The 16966-nt window shown below is 40.6% G+C and overlaps 1 protein-coding gene across 1 annotated transcript in view; it reads left to right on the top strand.

The window, feature by feature from the left end:
• LOC132208827 (ral guanine nucleotide dissociation stimulator-like 1) overlaps positions 1-16966 on the top strand; it is a 65011-nt gene that overhangs the window by 8445 nt on the left and 39600 nt on the right. The window contains exons 3-9 of the mRNA XM_059644148.1: positions 1289-1347; positions 2707-2780; positions 6619-6818; positions 10257-10319; positions 11734-11814; positions 14154-14231; positions 16518-16595. Of these exons, the coding sequence (XP_059500131.1) occupies positions 2778-2780; positions 6619-6818; positions 10257-10319; positions 11734-11814; positions 14154-14231; positions 16518-16595 (503 nt within the window). The 5' untranslated portion in view covers positions 1289-1347; positions 2707-2777. The remainder of the gene's footprint in view (positions 1-1288; positions 1348-2706; positions 2781-6618; positions 6819-10256; positions 10320-11733; positions 11815-14153; positions 14232-16517; positions 16596-16966) is intronic.

Below are 16966 nucleotides of genomic sequence, written 5' to 3'. Positions count from 1 at the left end.
AATAGACGGATTGGTCACATGTGGGCAGGCCTCCTGGTGCCTTCACCCCCATGGGCAATATACCAGGAAGGCTGTTAAGGGAAGATGGTGAAGATGGGAAACTGCATCCATGTTATGATGCCCACGTTTACAAACAAGCCCTCCCCACATGACAACCGCGTACACGGAGATGAAGTGGAAAACAGCAGGTAACTGCTGGAACAGGTTTTGTGTTCTTTCTCGGGAAGGTTTTCTTTTAAAAAAAGAATAAGCCCAGTGACATCACAATGGTTTGCCTGTGATGTCATAAACACAAACAAGAATAAACAATAACTGCTGTGTGTCTTCACTTCATGTTGAGACAACGTGAGGTGAACATTGCAGACTTGTAGCTCTGCAGTTTCAAGTGCGAATCGCTTATTTCTTTTCTCTCCCTCATCAGTGTAATTAGAACTAACACTAATTGAAGCGGAGGGAAAGGAGCAATACCTTTGTGGTATCACTCTTGGTTGTGAGAAGAGTTTTGAGGTAATTTGAATTCAATATATACTGGACACTATTTGTAAAGAAATTGGATTTTAGTACGAATTTCAAAGACGGGAAAACTGGAAAAATGATGTGAATTTGGGGTAACCCGATTGAATTAATGCGTGTATGTTGTGGGTCGCAATGGTTCCAGTACTTGCCAAAACCAAAATTATATTGGCCACATTTTTGTGTCCGCTCTTTGATGGAGGAAAATGTTTCTTCTGGTCTTTGCTGAAGGTGATATTAGCAGGAAAAATGTTCATCTCGGATGACCGCAAGATCCCATTATCACAACAATTCGCAAAAAAAACAAGAATGGAATTCTCCCGTATAAATCATCTACTATTTATCCCTCAGTGAATGTTATTTCAATGGAAAAGCTAATCATTACCAATTGTTATTCATGAAAACGTGCTTTCTGCACATTAACCAGTGCCTTTCCTACATTACAGCAGCCAAAAAATAGTATTTAGATGAAAAAGGCCCTTTGGGAAATCATTCCAGATGTTCAAGGTGTTGGATTAGAGCAAAGCTTTGTTGAGTTTCATTTTGAACTGAAGTATCTGAAGGGTGATGTCCTGGCTGCTCAGTTGACAAGTTAAAATGTTAAATTGTTGAAGGAAGACTAAGTAGACAGTGAAGGCGCAAATGAATATTTGACATATGTAATGAGGCTGAAGTCAGCATATTTTTTGGTCTAGTATTTAAGTGTGATCGTACTCTTTCTCTTTTCATGTTGAATTTGGTTTTTACTTTTATGGTGTTTTCATTTGTCTTTTAGGTTTGACGATACTTCACCTTTCTAATTCCTCAGACTCCAACCCACTTTGATTCTGAAAGGTATGAGTTATCATTAATTTTTCACAAAGCACAAGCTTCAATCCAGTTCCTTGTCTCCCTGTGTTCAGTCAGGCATCGACTCACTTATTCCAGACCTCACATGGAAATTTGCCTTTAGAGACAATGGGAACTACAGATGCTGGAGAATCCAAGATAACAAAGTGTGGAGCTGGATGAACACAGCAGGGAACTGCAGCTGCTTGGCCTGCTGTGTTCATCCAGCCCCACACTTTGTTATCTTGGAAATATTCCTGCTCCTTTGTTCCATTTGCTCATACTCATCTGTGACATATTAAATTAGATTAGATTCCCTACGGTGTGGAAACAGGCCCTTCAGCCCAACAAGTCCAAACCGCCCCTTGAAGCATCCCACCCAGACCCATCTTCCTTTCACCCACACACCCTTCAACACTACGGGCAAATTAGCATGGCCGATCCACCTAGCCGACACATCTTTGGACTGTGGGAGCACCCAGGGGAAACCCATGCAGACACGGGGAGAATATGCAAACTCCACACAGTCAGCCTGAGCCTGGAATCGAGCCCGGGTTCCTGACACTGTGAGGCTGCAGTGCTAATCACTGAGCCACCGTGCCTCCCGTATCCGACGAGATTAAAACAGCAGCGGTCCATGACACCTGTGAAAAGTAGTAGTTGTCAGCCTTGCATCAATGACAGCAGCCTGACCCTGGAGTCAGACAGTTCTCAGTGTAATATCTTTGAGCACAATGAGGACTGATGTGGCAGCCCCCTTTTGCGACCTTGACAGACTGAGCAATAGGTGACCCGACATCTAACTGATGTCTCTACAGTTTCCCAGCTGTTTTCTCCCCACTCCCCACACCGGGTTCGGTCTCCCACTGGGCTGACTGTGTCCCACTCACTGGACTGCAGAGGTGTGGATTCTGAGAAGCTGACTGCCTCAGGTGTCCATCTGGCAGAGCCCATTACCCTGTATTAATGCCAGAGACTGCTCTTGGTGAACCGATCCTGCATGAAGGCAGCCTCGCTTGCTTTGACTCTGGGTTACTCCCTTTAGATTCTGAGACAGTGCTTCCAGGGTGTGTAGAGTGATTTTTATTCATATATTGATGTGAAAGCTTTGTTGATTTTTATTTTGAGTGGCCTAAAAAGTCTGAATCCTGACGTCCGTGTTGGCTCAGTTAGGATTTTAAAGTTGTGTTTTCTGAACAAGAGCAACATGATATCAGAAGAGCAAACAGATCATGGACACATGTAACTACACTGAAGTCAGCATTTTATCTTTTTTGGTCCAGTATTTAATTTTTTTATGGCAGTCTTTCTCTTTATATGTTGAATTTGGTTTTGTCTCTCATGATGTTTTCACTTATCTTATAGATTTGACTGTTGTTTCCGGTCAGTCAGCTTGCCGAAGCAGTCAGATTTCCGTCATACTACTCAGAATAAAAATGGTATGTACTATCCTTGCTTTTTCACACACAACAAATTCCAATCCCCTGATTACTTATTCTTCATATTCCTCTACACCATCCAACACTCACTCACTCGCACATTCTTCCACGATGTGCAAGATGTTTTATATATTTGGTCACAGGTTTGTCCCGTTTCATTTTGAGGGAGCTGAAATGTTTGAAGGCTGATGCTCTCATCTGCTCACTTGGCCTTTTAAAGTTTCAATTGTTCTAAGGAAGAGCAAGGTGATATTGAAAGAGGAAATAAACATTTGTGTTGACCATGAGGGTTTGTCCTTATCGACTTCTCCCCGTGCCTGACATGCTGGTTAAACAATCACCAGCTGTCTCTCTCTCTCTCACTCATGTGAGCACAGCCCTATGATGTGGTGTGGTAATGGTGACTTTTTTTTCGAAGGTGGGTCACTTTGGAACAGACAAGCTGGGTTTTTTTGTGATAATCACTGACTGTTTATGTCAGGAAATATCTATTGCTGCACTTTTCAAATCCGAGCTACGTCCGATGGGTGTGAAATCTGGCGACAGACGTTTTTCCAAAAAATGTCGTCCATTGGAGGTTCTGAAGTTGAAGTCTGTTGGGTTCATTCAGAACTTCAAGACTGCCATTTATGTTACGCTAGTGTATTCACAGTAAATGGATAAATGGAGTTAAGAGAGAAATGCATCATGATGTGATACAATGGAGCAAGCTCAAGAGACCTTATTCCTATGAATTCAAAAAATATAGTTTAAGTTCTGAGATATTCAGCAAGCAAACTGTAAGACAAATGGAGTAACAAAAGTATGCTGTGTACTAGGATAGAGATCTGTTCAAACTTTTCTAATTGTTATTAATTAAGTAAGCGACATGTGCAAATTCTTCTTTTCAATTTAAGACTGAGATAGAATAGTCACCCAATTTACATTCATGATGAACATAGAGCAACGATATAATCATGAAGAGGAATTGTGTCCCTTGATGTCGTGTAGTGGGGGTGGTGAAAATAACTGTCATGTTTTTCATAAATTTTTGACAATCATCATGACTAGAACTAACTTGTAGCCACAAACTGGAGTGTGTTAATAGGGGTTAAGAGTGGGCATTAGATGGTGTTTCAATCACTGGCCACTTTCCACTGCTCTGCCACATGCTGTGCCTGGCAACCTTCAGTGAACAAAGTCCAAATCTGAACCAGATTTGCAAACCAGTTCCTGAATTCGAAACAAGAAAAGAACATGTCATCTGTCAGGCAAGCTAGTGTGTTGTGGCATTTTGACTACGAGAGGGAAATAAAACAATGTTCATGTGGAACTCTACTTAATATTTGAAACCTGAATGTGCACACTTCAGTTGATTCTCTCCGCTGCATAATTAACTTCAACTCTTCCATCCTGCTTTTATTGACATATTAATATCTGCTTGAGAGATTTCCTCCATGCCTGTTGATTGCTTACTGACTGCATGTGTACAATATACTGAGAAAACGCACCAGTTTTGATTTATCGCCGCAAAAACTGTGCGTTGAGGGACCGTGATTTACTGCGCTCGATTGTATTTTTTTTTCCTTTTTGCTGGAATTGTGAAAACTTAGAACACTGGAGGGCACATCCTTCCATAGATATCCTGTCCTTTCTTCTGTTACACCGTGCAATGAATGGGAAGGAAAGGAGCGGGAAGAATGATTATGAAGTAAATTTGAGTAGGGGAGCTGATAGCCTTTTACCACAACAGCAGAACAGATGGAAGGAATGAGTAGTAGGGTGAGAGAGAAAGGAACAGAGATTTCACCATTAAAAATGTTGAAGGCAATGTATTGGCAGCTGGTAGCCTTTGTTTTAGTAATGTATTGCAAACATTCAATAGTTTTGCTCTTTTAATATTTAAAGATGGACATTACATAATTTCTCTCACTGAGATTGTCATCATCGTCATAAAACATCAATTTATTTTTAATGTTATTTGTCTTTCTGGATCAAAATATGATGACACATAAACAAATTGAGCTTCAAAATCTCCCCTTCCCCTACCGCATCCCAATACCAGCCCACCTTGCCCCTGCCTCCCTAACCTGTTCTTCCTCTCATCTATCCCCTCCTCCCACCCCAAGCAACACACCCATTTCCTTCTGTCTAACCTCATCCCACCCACTTGACCTATTCGACCTCCCCAGCCTGACCTATCCCCTCCCTACCTCCCTACCTACAATCACCTCTACTGGCTCCATTCCTGCCTCGAAATTTGTCTGTCTCCTCTCCACCTATATTCTCCTCTACCCATCTTCGGTCCGCCTCCCCCTCTCTCCCCATTTATTTCAGAACCCTCTCCCCCTCCCCCTTTTCTGATGGAGCGTCTAGGCCCGAAACGTCAGCTTTTGTGCTCCAAAGATGCTGCCTGGCCTGCTGTGTTCATCCAGCTCCACACTTTGTTATCTTTGTTTGGAGGTTATGCTTTTCTGCAGTCATGCTTTTTTATACTTGTGTGGGGTAAAGTTCTTAAAACGGCAACTTCATTTAATTGAAACACATTTTGTACAATTTTCTATTACTTGGAACAAGTCTTGGAAATACATTTCCTGTGAATACAGACGATTCATAATTCTGACAGAACCGGTCAGCTACTCTGGCAAAGTTGAGAGGTTCGCATTGGATTTCAAATTTCAAATCAGGCTCCTTCAAGAGTGCTCCAATTCCCTCCTTTGCTGACATGCTCCACCCTGACCCCTGCCCAATCCCAAAGGTATATTCATCTGCTGACATGAAGGAAACTGAATTTGATATAGGGGTGCTTGATGTGATTTGAACTATGAAGTTCTTTGTGAGAGTTCTTAATTTCTTTTGCACACTCCACAGTATCAAGTATGATAACCCTTCGGCAGCACATTGGAAGAGACCTTGCATGGCACGAGTTGTGGAACAAAAAAAAAACAGAGGTTTCCTTTTTCTTCAGTTTCTCCCTCCTTCTATTTTCCGCCAAGTCAGCAAACATTTTACACCTCTCTGCTTTCCTTCCAGTTATGTAAGCTTGCTTTCAAGAGTAATTAGATTCCTCAGAACAATATTGTTCAGAAATGTGAAGTCAGTGATATTGTTAGCAGAGAATTCAAACAGGATTGAAGCCAGACTGTCATGTTTCCTGTTGCTGGCTGTGGCCTCGAGCTGTAGACAGAAGTTGCTGCACATAATTCCACATTTTCTCTGTTGTGGAAACTTTCTGGCCCGTCTGATGACTGGATTAAAGTAGAAATTGAGAAATAGTGGGTAGTCAGCTGAAGGGATTTAATATTAAATGTTTATTTACTTAAAATGATGGTTTAATATTCTTGAGATCGACACAAAATAACTCCAAGGCTCAAATTTCTGTTTTGTATGAATCTAGCTGGCCATGTTTCTGTAATGTTTTGACTTTAACTTTGTGTTTTTTTTAATGGTTCAAGCAATACATGAAGTGACCAGCTGCTTTATCATTGGATTGAACATATTGTATCTCCTCATCAATGGTATTCCCCTCCAACCCTTCAATGCTCATATCTTTGCACTTCTAATTCCGGCCACTTTGATCTTGCCTGCATGCTTGATCTTCTTTATCCTGTCATTGGTGTGTTCAGCTACCCAGTTCTGGGACACTGTTCCAAAACATCTCCTCTTTGTCCTCAAAACCAATCTTTCTGACCAAGCTTTTGGTGACCTGCCCTAGTTTTAGCTTCATGAATCTTGGAGCGATTTTTAAATGATTATGTAAATGTGAAGCATTTTGAAATATTTCTACCATGTCAGAGATCTATACAAATAAACATTGTTCCTGCATCACATTTACTTTTTAAATTTGTATTCTCTGTAGGCATCAGGAGATGAGCTTCCATCCCATCTCGCTGTCGATACCTCCAACGTTCAAATTCTTCACTCTGAGACCTCAAAAAGACTTGTCGAAAATTTTGTAATCGCTCTCATGAACAAGGAGCGTTTCTACATCCGCACATTCTTTTCGACATACAAAGCATATACCACTGCTGAAAGTGTGTTGTACATCCTCCTGGACAAGTGAGCATAAATCTTATGAGCATCTCCTTTGTTTAATGGTAATGATAGAAAAGTATGTTCTGTCGAGTAATTTTTGTTATTAATCCTTCTGGCAATGAATCGCTGAAACTAGCCATATGGAAACAACTCTCAGTAAACTGAGAATCTCCATCCAACCCTCAGTTAGGGAGACTATTTTTTGTTCATTGAAGACACAAACTTACCTGCACCCCAATCCCTTGGACATTAAGCTCTGCAAATTTGGGCTTTAACTTTCATCCAGTTTCATCAGAAAAGTCCACATTTTTTAAAGTATTCTGGAGGATTTTATCCTCCACACAGATGGTTTTATCTTCCACCTTCTGCCTAAAAGGTCCGGATTCAAATTCTATCTCCTATGTCATGTGTCATAATAAGTTTGAATAACTTGATTAAAAGTAATTAGACTTGAAGTCCTTCATAAAGAGAGACTGCAGTGGGACTGATGAGCTTGTTTGTTTACAACAAGGCAAAGCAGTCCTTCAGTTCTCCTGTTTTGTGCCCCCATCGCCTTCCAATATCCCTGATCCCAAATGGTGGCACAAATCATGTTTAAGCACCCGGCTAGTGATTTGGGACAGAAGTGAATAAAACATACTCACAAAACATAATGCTGAGACAGCTGCCAATGTATTTTTGATTATTTTTTCGCAATAATGAAGCGATCGAGAACCAGTACAATACAACGATTAAAAAGTGTGGTGAATGTATTAGGACAATGTCTGGACCTTGGTATTAAAGATAAACAGTGACGTTGACTTCCTTCAATGCTTTTTATGTAGTTTGGAGCTTCCTACAACTATGTTTGGAATGTTTAAGTTTCTGCATGTAGTGAATGGAAAAATGTTATTTTAATTGAAAGAAGCCTATCAATTGTCTGTAATAACAAAGTGTGGAGCTGGATGAACACAGCAGGCTAAGCAGCATCTTAGGAGCACACACGCTGACATGTCAGGCCTAGAGCCAGCTTTTGTGCTCCGAACATGCTGCTTGGCCTGCTGTGTTCATCCAGCTCCACACTTTGTAATCTCGGATTCTCCAGCATCTGCAGTTCCCATTATCTCTGATCAATTGTCTGTAAGTCTGTGTTGGGCATAACAATCAAAGTTTGGAAGCTGAGTTCAGGGTGAGGAACCTTCATTGCAAAACTGAAATGTTGGTCAAATGAATGTCTGCTTCCAACTGAAATATGCAGGAATACCGTAGTTCTGTAATAATGGGTGAAATGTTTTTCAAATGACATCAGTGATGGTTTCTCTTGTCACCTCAGTTTTCATACATTAGTTTTTTTGCATGTTGGGTGAGCATTGAACAGTTTATGTACTTCACAAATGGTGTTTTGGGGTAACTTATAAAAACTCAGTTCGGGGACAAAGCGATTCTCACCACTGCTGACCTGCAATTGATGTACCTCTGACATTAGAGGGATATCCCTGGGTAGGAAAAGTTTCCCAAATGTGCTATGGTTAAAAAATTGGAGAAAATCAGCAAATAACCAGAGATTATTAGATTTTTCTTCAAAGCAGTAAGCTAATGAGCAGGCTTTCATGAACCCAATAGGTTGCAGAAATCGATCCAGCTGGACCTTTCAAAAGGGAATTTGGGTTTCTCTTTTTGCCTGTTGCCAAAATATTCTCAATTCTTTGCCCAAGTAAATAAATGTTCCAGCAGAATAATTCCAACCAGAAGCTTCTGAGTTTTTAAAAAAAGATGACCCATACTTGCCGTAGAATTTGAAACATCACAGCTCACGCATGTGTCTCACGTTATCTCTCAGAGGTGAGATAGTGGACAACGATTCTTCGCAGGTTATTACTTTCTTATTTGCTTTTGTGTTAGGCCGGTGGTCATCTTAGATGATGGTATTCTTTTAAAGGTAAAGTGAAAATTTCGTAAAACCAAGGAATCTCAGCAAACTGTGGTTTGTTGAAATTTGAGGAGTTTGGTTCTCATTAAACTCTAAGGTAGCTGTGGTTAAGACAATCATCTGTTATATTTACTATCTCCTCCTTTCACAGTGTAACTGTTTATGACTTTGGCTGCTTAGATCTCTAACTTGTCCATTGTCTTTTGGTGAAAGTCTCCATCTGCAGGGAGATTCTTGGAGTTTTTAAAAAGTCAACAACAAAGTGGCTTCCATGCCATTCAAAAGTTCAAACCCATTTTACCAATTGGTCAGATTTTGTGTTTAAGATTAGTGTTTGAGCCAACCATTTTAATTCGGCTAAAAGATCATCATAATTCAACGGATGTTTATAGCATCCGTTCACCTTACAGGCACCCTACATTTCAAAATTTTCCTTTATCCATGGTGAAAGGGAGAAACAGTCTGACTAGTTGCTACAGTTATTTTGGTGTTCTGTAATTAGATCCAGGGAATTCATCCCTTTTTACGTGTGCTTTTATACGTGAGAATTAACTTGAGTTCAAAATGGTTAGGATCGTATAGTATGAGTATAATTTAAAAAATCTGTTCCTGCCCAAGTTTTCCAAGTGTTGACGACCAGCCCATGACTTCTGAAGGAATGAATTTATGACTGACAGATTTGGTGATGTGACAAAGATGCGCTAAAAAATTAACCTTAGAGGACTTCGGAATACTGCAGAGAAATATAGGTTTAGCAAGTAGTCAACGATATGACAAATAGAGTTGTACATGGGTAAATTTGAAGTCCATTTTGGCAGAAAGAATAGCAGTTTTGTTTTTATTGAGGGAGATTGCATTGCTCTGAGATAGAGTGGAATCTGGGTATCCTCGTGCATGAATCACAAAATGATCATGTACAGACACATTAAGTAATTTGGAAAGCAATTAAATGTTTTCATTTTATCATGAGGGAATTTAAGCACAAAATTAGGGATCACTGGTTATCCAATATCTTGAATGATTTTCTTTATATTAGTCAGTGTATTTCAAGGATGGAAGTAAATATATTAGACGCAGTTCAGAGCAGGTTTACCAGAATAACACCAAGACTAAGTGACTTGTCTTACAAGGAAAATTTGCACAGGCAAGGCTTGCATCAGTTGGTGTTTAGGGAAGGAAGAGGCAACGTGTTTGAAACAAAAAAAACCTGACGATTTGGACAGGGTAGACATGGAGACAATGTTTCCTCCTGTAGAAGAGACTAGAATGAAGGGCGAGTGTCTAAAGGGCAGTGGTTGTCAATTTAAAACAGTGATTTTTTAAAAAAACATTGAACCACATTGAATGCTTTACTCTTCTCTGTGGCAGGGGATGAGGCAGGTATGCTGTAAAGTGCCAAATTGGAGTTTCAATGCAAAGTATTAACAAACTTGGTAATCAAGGCTTCAAATGCCAAAATCCTGAACCTTCAGATGTTTTTCAGTGGCTGAATGCAAATTGTAGATTCAAGCTTGTTTAAAATCACTTAGTTTGTGCTGTCTGACCAATTGCAGATATGGAAGCTTTGGCACCTCAGAGGCAGAAGAGATTCCAGTTATCGATTCAGTGAGCACAAAGTAAGCTTTAGTCTAATGTGTGACTTAATTAAATTTCATCCAAAATACAACAATGTTAAAAAACCTGCTGGCACTTCCTGTAAGATCTGTGGAGGGCCTTCCTCCCACAGCAATGCAGCAAACACTAGACAGCAGCAGTCACATGAACAGAGTTGTTTGATTGTATCAAAAATCTACACAGATTTTGTTTGTTTAAAAAGAAAAGTTGTATCAACAGAAAAGATCCAAAAGTGTTCAGTGAAAAATTGCTCATCTATTCACTATTCAGATCTCCATTTGTCGCCAAACATTTAGATAGCTGAACTCTGAATTAAGGATACAACATGTTGAAGAATTGAGGTTCCTACCTCCTCCCCTCCCCTCAGTCTGCCTGTGCTGTCTTTCAAATCTCCTGTGAAGGTTTTGAAGAAAAACCTACTCCCAGTACATCTGGAGGGTGATCTATTTTATAAAAACTGTTGACCAAAGAATGAAATAGAGGCAGAGCTGCAATCTTTTCTTTGCTGTCATGAAGGTTGGTATTGCTGAGCTTACACAAAAGAGATTTGCAGGCCAATGTCCACTGTGGGAGTTGTGGAACTCTCTTATTTGCAAGACAGACAGGCACAAGTGGCTTTCAGCTGGTGACTTACTTCATGCCCAGTGAGTCATGAAACCAGCTACTTTGCCCACCGCTGACAATACAGTATAATGGTGCAGAAGAGAATTCAGCTTTCCTCATGAACTCCCCTTCACTTTACCAAGAATGTCATGTCTCAGGCCAAGGCCAGTTGACTTGGGAAATGCAGCCCTGTATGTCGAGACACTATCTGAAGTATTTCATCGGACAGTTGGTTGCCTTTCTATATTTGGGCCTGGAGCTCTTTGTTTAAGATATTATTCGACTTTGCAACAAATATAAAATGATGAAGAAATGGATCTGATACATCCGTCTCTCTCTCTCTCTCTCCTTCCCTCTCTCTCTCTCTCTCTCTCTCTCTTTCTTTACTGCCATACCCCAGTCTCACGGTCTTATCCTGCAAACTGCAGTCAAGGGCTTTGTGGAGACAAATCACCATATTCTGTAGTTGCGTCTAGACCTGTTGTTACAAAATTAGCTGTCAATGGCTCAAATTACGGACTCAATGTCTTTCAGGTGTATGACGATAATTTTATTGTGGATGTAGATGTTCGCTTAAATTTACTTGATAGCGCTTTTATGACCATTTGCAGAATACCTGACAGTGCAAACAACAAGGTAGATGGGAAACCATGCACTCTAAAATCTATCATGAAGGAATAAGTTTGAATACAACAAGCGGTTAAGGTTTTGCTTTATTCAGAGTACAAGGAATACAAAGGAAACTGCCGATGTGCGAACAATTACTGGCTGCAAGTGTTTGTTTAAAATGACATTTTTCACAACTAATTTCAGCAGCGGAAACAGTGATAACATTCCGAGCTGTGAGGAGCTTGCAAATCCAGTGCCTGCAGAGACAGTTACAGAGATCAGAAAGTAAGTATTGATCCAATGTGTGAGGAAATAATGCTTTAATCAGAATACAACTATGTGAAGGGCAGCTGCTGGAGGGCCACCATTTTCAGGAACATTATTTTGAGACTTTCTCCTGAAACTGAGCAGCATCTGTGGAGAGAAAGCAGAGTGGGCGCTTTGAGTTGAGGTTCCCCTGTTCAGAACTTTGCATCTCTGAAGAAGTGTCGCTTGGCTCAACTTGAACTCTGTTTTCTGTCTGCAGATGCTGCAAAACCTGTAGAGTTTCTCCAGAAACATCTGCTTTTCTTTCAGATTGTCTGCGTCCGTAGTTTGTTTTTTTTATATTAAAGAAACAGTTGGCTGTTGTTCTAATATTTGCTCTGTTCTTAGTGTTGTAAAAAGAAATTTTAGATGGAAGCTTGTGGTTCATGCTGCAGGCCTTCTGCTGGATCTGAAACCTGGAGGCCTTGGCCGATTCCAACGGTAACCAATACAGAGATTGCTGCCGGCGTTACTCACCAGTTGACGGTTTGGCTCAGTTTTGACAGCTGCTGGTCCAGAGAAAGGGATGGCAGATCAGCATCTTTCTCAGCCCAACTGTTAATGCTGATTGTCACTGAGGTTGTGTAGGTGGGCGCCATCAGGGAAATGAGGGAGGCAGTCCTTAGAAGTCAAGGAGAGTCCAGGTGTCAAAGAGAACTGGCCCATGTCACATAGCTTTGCAATGTATAGGTGGCAAACCCCCTCCCTGCCATTTTCCTAATCCTCCCGCCTCCCATTTAATTGCCAGTGAATGATTGGGCATGCATTACACACGATCTTTAATGGAATGTTTCTTTTCCAAACATTGGACTGTGCACTGCCGGTAAATATATTGAAAAATTTGACTCTCTAACTCTATTTCCAATGTTATTACATGCCCCACCTCCCCCCGTTGCCCAAAAAAGAAGACCGTGGTGTTTTGAAAACGTGTGAAAGTTGAAATTCCTTCTTTCTTGCAACTTCCCCAGCTTCTCTTCCAGACTCAACTCCTGTCACTTGCAAACCACCTTTTAATGCTTGGAGGTGAAAAACAAATCTCGATCTATTGTAGTTACATACATCAGAAATGTTGCCTGTTTAACAAACCCAGTTGATAAGCACTTGAAAACTTGGGAGAGCTTGTCATCTGAAGAGTGGTTGAGGGTTTTGGTTCTGTTCAGGATGCAGTTTAGAAGGATGGGAGGGAATGTCATTGAAACTTTCAGAATACTGAGAGACCTGGAAGGATTGCACATGGAATGGAGAAGATGTTTCCACTAGTAGGAGAGATTAGGACATGCCGGCGCAGTCGCACAGTGAAGAGACCAACCTTTAGAACTAAGGTAAGAAAGAATTTCTTCAGTCAGGGAGTTGCTCATCTGTGGAAAACATTGCAGAAAGCCATCGAGGCCAAGTCATTCGGTCTATTTAAGATATATAGAGAGAAGGGTTCTTGATTAATAAGAGGATCAAGGGTACCAGAAGAAGGCTGGCAATTGGGCTTGAGAAACATCACAGTCAGAATTGAATGGCAACGCAGACTCAGCAGGTCGAATGAGCTAATTCTGCCCCTATATCTCATAGTCTTATGGATCCACACTAAATACTTCAATGTTCGTTTTGTGAGTAAGCCATTTCTGGGTGCAAGTGCTTGTTTACAATGTCTTTAATTTTTGCCTTATATATTCAGGAAGGCAAATGCAATGTTGGCATTTATTTTGAATGTAAAAACAGGGCTGTATCTCTGAGGCTTTGTAAGGCTCTGGTCAGGTCGTACTTGGAGAGCTGCGTGCAGATTTGTGTCCTATATCTCAGGAAGGATGTACTGTCCCTGGAATGGGTTCAGAGGAGATTCACGACAGTTATCCCAGGAATGGAAAGCGAAACATATAGGGAACGTTTGAGGAATCCAGAACTATATTCATTGGAGTTTAGAAGGATGAGGGGTGATCTAATTGAAACTTTCAGAATACTGAATGGCCTGGACAGAGTGGATGTTGGGAAGATGCTTCCATTGATAGGAGAGACGAGGACCCGAGGGCACGGTCTTAGAATAAAGAGGAGACCTTTTCAATTGAAGATTTGGAGAAACATCTTCAGCCAGAGAGTGTTGAATCTATGAAATTCACTGCCACAGAAGGCTGTGGAGGCCAGGACATTTAAAACTGAGACAGATAGGTTCCTGTTTATCAAGGGGATCAAGGGCTATGGGGAGAAAGCAGGAGAATGATGTTGAGGAACTTATCACCCATGACTGAATGGCAGAACAGATTCAATGGGCTGAATGGCCTAATTTCTGCTCCTATGTCTGATGGTCTTATGGTCTTAATGAATTGCAGGTCCAAAACCTTTGACAGCCCAAACTCTGAGAAAGATGAAGAACCAAGTTCACCAAAAGCGACTGCAGAAATCTCAAAGTAAGTTTCATCCTTCTGTGCTTCATTCATAATACATAATATGAAAAGAAATTGCTGTGAATATAGTAGCTCCTGAAAGATTATGTCACCATTCGAAATGATAAAAATCACATTAAAGAAACAGCTTTACTCCCTCTGCGGCCATTGCCAGTAATTAAATCAATGACACATTTCAGCCTTTGATCTATAGAAAACATTCAAAAATGTTCAGTGAAAATTTGATTGGCCCTCAACATCCAGACCTTGGTGGTCTAACTTGCAACAATGCTAAACTGCGAAACCTCCCACCTCCCGTCAAATGCACCAGCCTACGTAACTGGAGTGACCTACATATTTTCTCTGAAAATTTGGAAAGCAAACCATCTAGTGTAGTCATTCGTCTGGACTTTGACCAATTGGGGACTTGAAATACAGAGCATTTTGGGATTCAGTATTTATTTTCAATGTTTATAAGTCAGTTGTAGATGCAGATCCTTTCCTTAATTTGTGCTTCATGAGCACTTGCAGCTGCAGATATTTTGGCCGTACAGATTGTCGGGTGGGTGGGAATCAAAGTTTGCCAGGCATCTGTGTAACCATGAGGAAGCAAGGTTGATCGGAAATAATTTTGATGTGTTTTAATTCTGCTTCATTTGGAATGCAGCAGTGTGAAAAAGGAATGATGGAGAATCATTGATTTCAAATTTTTTGTTGCAATGTAAGGAATGCCACTCCAGACTATAGCAATCACATTAAAGTGGCTGCTGGACTGCCTCCCTGGAAAATTTATAACAGAGACATTTGCCTTAAATGATAGCATCACCATTGAAGCATCCAAAACACTGAGATGGGAAATTGTTTTCAGATCAATATTGAGGTTATATTTCTGGACAATGTGGCTCTGGTAAAAAAATATGAAAGAAATGGGTTAATCTCCTCTACCCCACCTCAGCACTTCTCTTTGTTCCTCTTTCCTGCTTCAGCTGCACCCTCCCTACAAACTTCCTCCAAGTTCATTGAAGTGTCCTCCAAACTTCCGTGACATTTGAATAAATATTCCTACAATTAAGAATGTGACCTGCTCCCCGTGTCCGAGCCTTGGTATTTCTCCCATACAATATTGCCATTGAATAGTTTGCGTTTTTAATTATCTAATCTGGCCATCTGCCATGTGCATCCATGAAGTCAGGCACTTTCCCAAGTCAGAGACCTGGAATTAATCCTGAGCTTATTTTGTCCAAATCTTTAACTAAACTCAGAACTATTAAAGGAGCAGGAAAGAAAAATGAATAAAATTAATTTTTCAGCAAAACAGCCACTGGTGACTAATCTGACATTAAGCTTCAGTGAATTTGAGCAATGACAAATTCCTACATCAGGGCTCCGAATCAAACTTTGAGTTACAAGCTGTGCTTGTGAGGGTTGAATTGTCAATAGTCTGTAAAGAGCTTGAGTTTCTTTGTCAGAGATGAGGAAGTTAAACTTAAATCGTCTCTTTTGGGATATTTATTGTCTGTCCCAGTGCAGAGGTTCTTTATTTGACATCTTTACATCTCATCTACCCACTGGCTCCCCCTCACAGCCAAAAATCCCAATGTTGATAAGAGTGCCAGAAATTAAAATTGTGATCACATGCACAATTAAAATGATTTATTTGGTGTTTTGTGACCATTTGCAGCTGTGAAAATGTTGACATGTCACACTGTGTAGTGGGTGGAATCCTAAGTTTGTCAGAAACTGAAAGAGTAATTGACAAGTAAATTTGATGTGACGTCAGATTAAACCTGTTGTACAGTATTTGGGATCTAATACTGTGAAAGGAAACTGTTGGGATTTGCTGTAAGATTATGTCAGGGTTGCTTCAGGAAGATACCCCAATTGGCAGTGCAGTGAGCACCAGTCCAGACAATAGCAATCACATGAAGCAACTGCTTGACTGCTTCTGCAATGTTTGGCTTATTTTGGGAGGTGAGATAATGTTGAATTAGCATAAGGCTTTCAAAGCTTTTCAGTGGTAGATTGAATTTTGCTTGTCTTTCAGTATTTAGTTCTTGCATAGCCCAGAAACAACTTTCAACAAGGGTGAAATACTGAAGAAATGGCTTTCTCTCCTTTTTGCCCTGCTCTGTCTCTTCCAAGCCCCACCCCAGCACTGCCTCAATATGAAGACCTGTGGGCATCCTGTGGAAGTCAAAACAATCCATCTCTCAAGACTGTGATTTTTTTGTGTTGAATTGGGTTGGATTTAATTCTGGACGAGTTTGCCTGTTCTAAATGACTTAATTTGTCCTCTTTGATCAATTGCAGTTTTGGAAATGTTGACAGTGCAAATGGTGAGGAAAATGGAAGTTGTGGTTCTTCAGGATCCAGCGAAATAATTGCTAAGTAAGTTTAACTGCATGCATGACAAAGTGAGTCATTATTCAGAATATGACAAAGCGGTAGGAAATAGCTGGGGAGCTAGCAGTTTGTGCAATGTTGTACAGCCATCAAATGGTAATAGCCCAGAGACAATGATTTGATAATGTTTGTACCAGCTCTCAAAGAGGGACTTGCCGATGTTCAGTCCTAAATCCCTTTACTGTGTAACACTGCGAAACATCTCCTTTCGAAAATTGTAGCTCACTTTTGAAGACCCCATTTGAAGCTGCATCCACCACACTATTAGGTCGAGCTTTCCAGTTCCTAAATAGGCTATTTAATAAAAAATCCTTGTCACCATTGGTTCTTCTTGCTGATCATCTTAAATCAGTGTC

This window comes from Stegostoma tigrinum, unplaced genomic scaffold (assembly GCF_030684315.1).
Source record: "Stegostoma tigrinum isolate sSteTig4 unplaced genomic scaffold, sSteTig4.hap1 scaffold_54, whole genome shotgun sequence".
Taxonomy (NCBI): domain Eukaryota; kingdom Metazoa; phylum Chordata; class Chondrichthyes; order Orectolobiformes; family Stegostomatidae; genus Stegostoma; species Stegostoma tigrinum.
The sequence above is the reverse complement of the archived record's forward strand: the minus strand, read 5'-3'. Positions and strand labels throughout refer to the sequence as shown.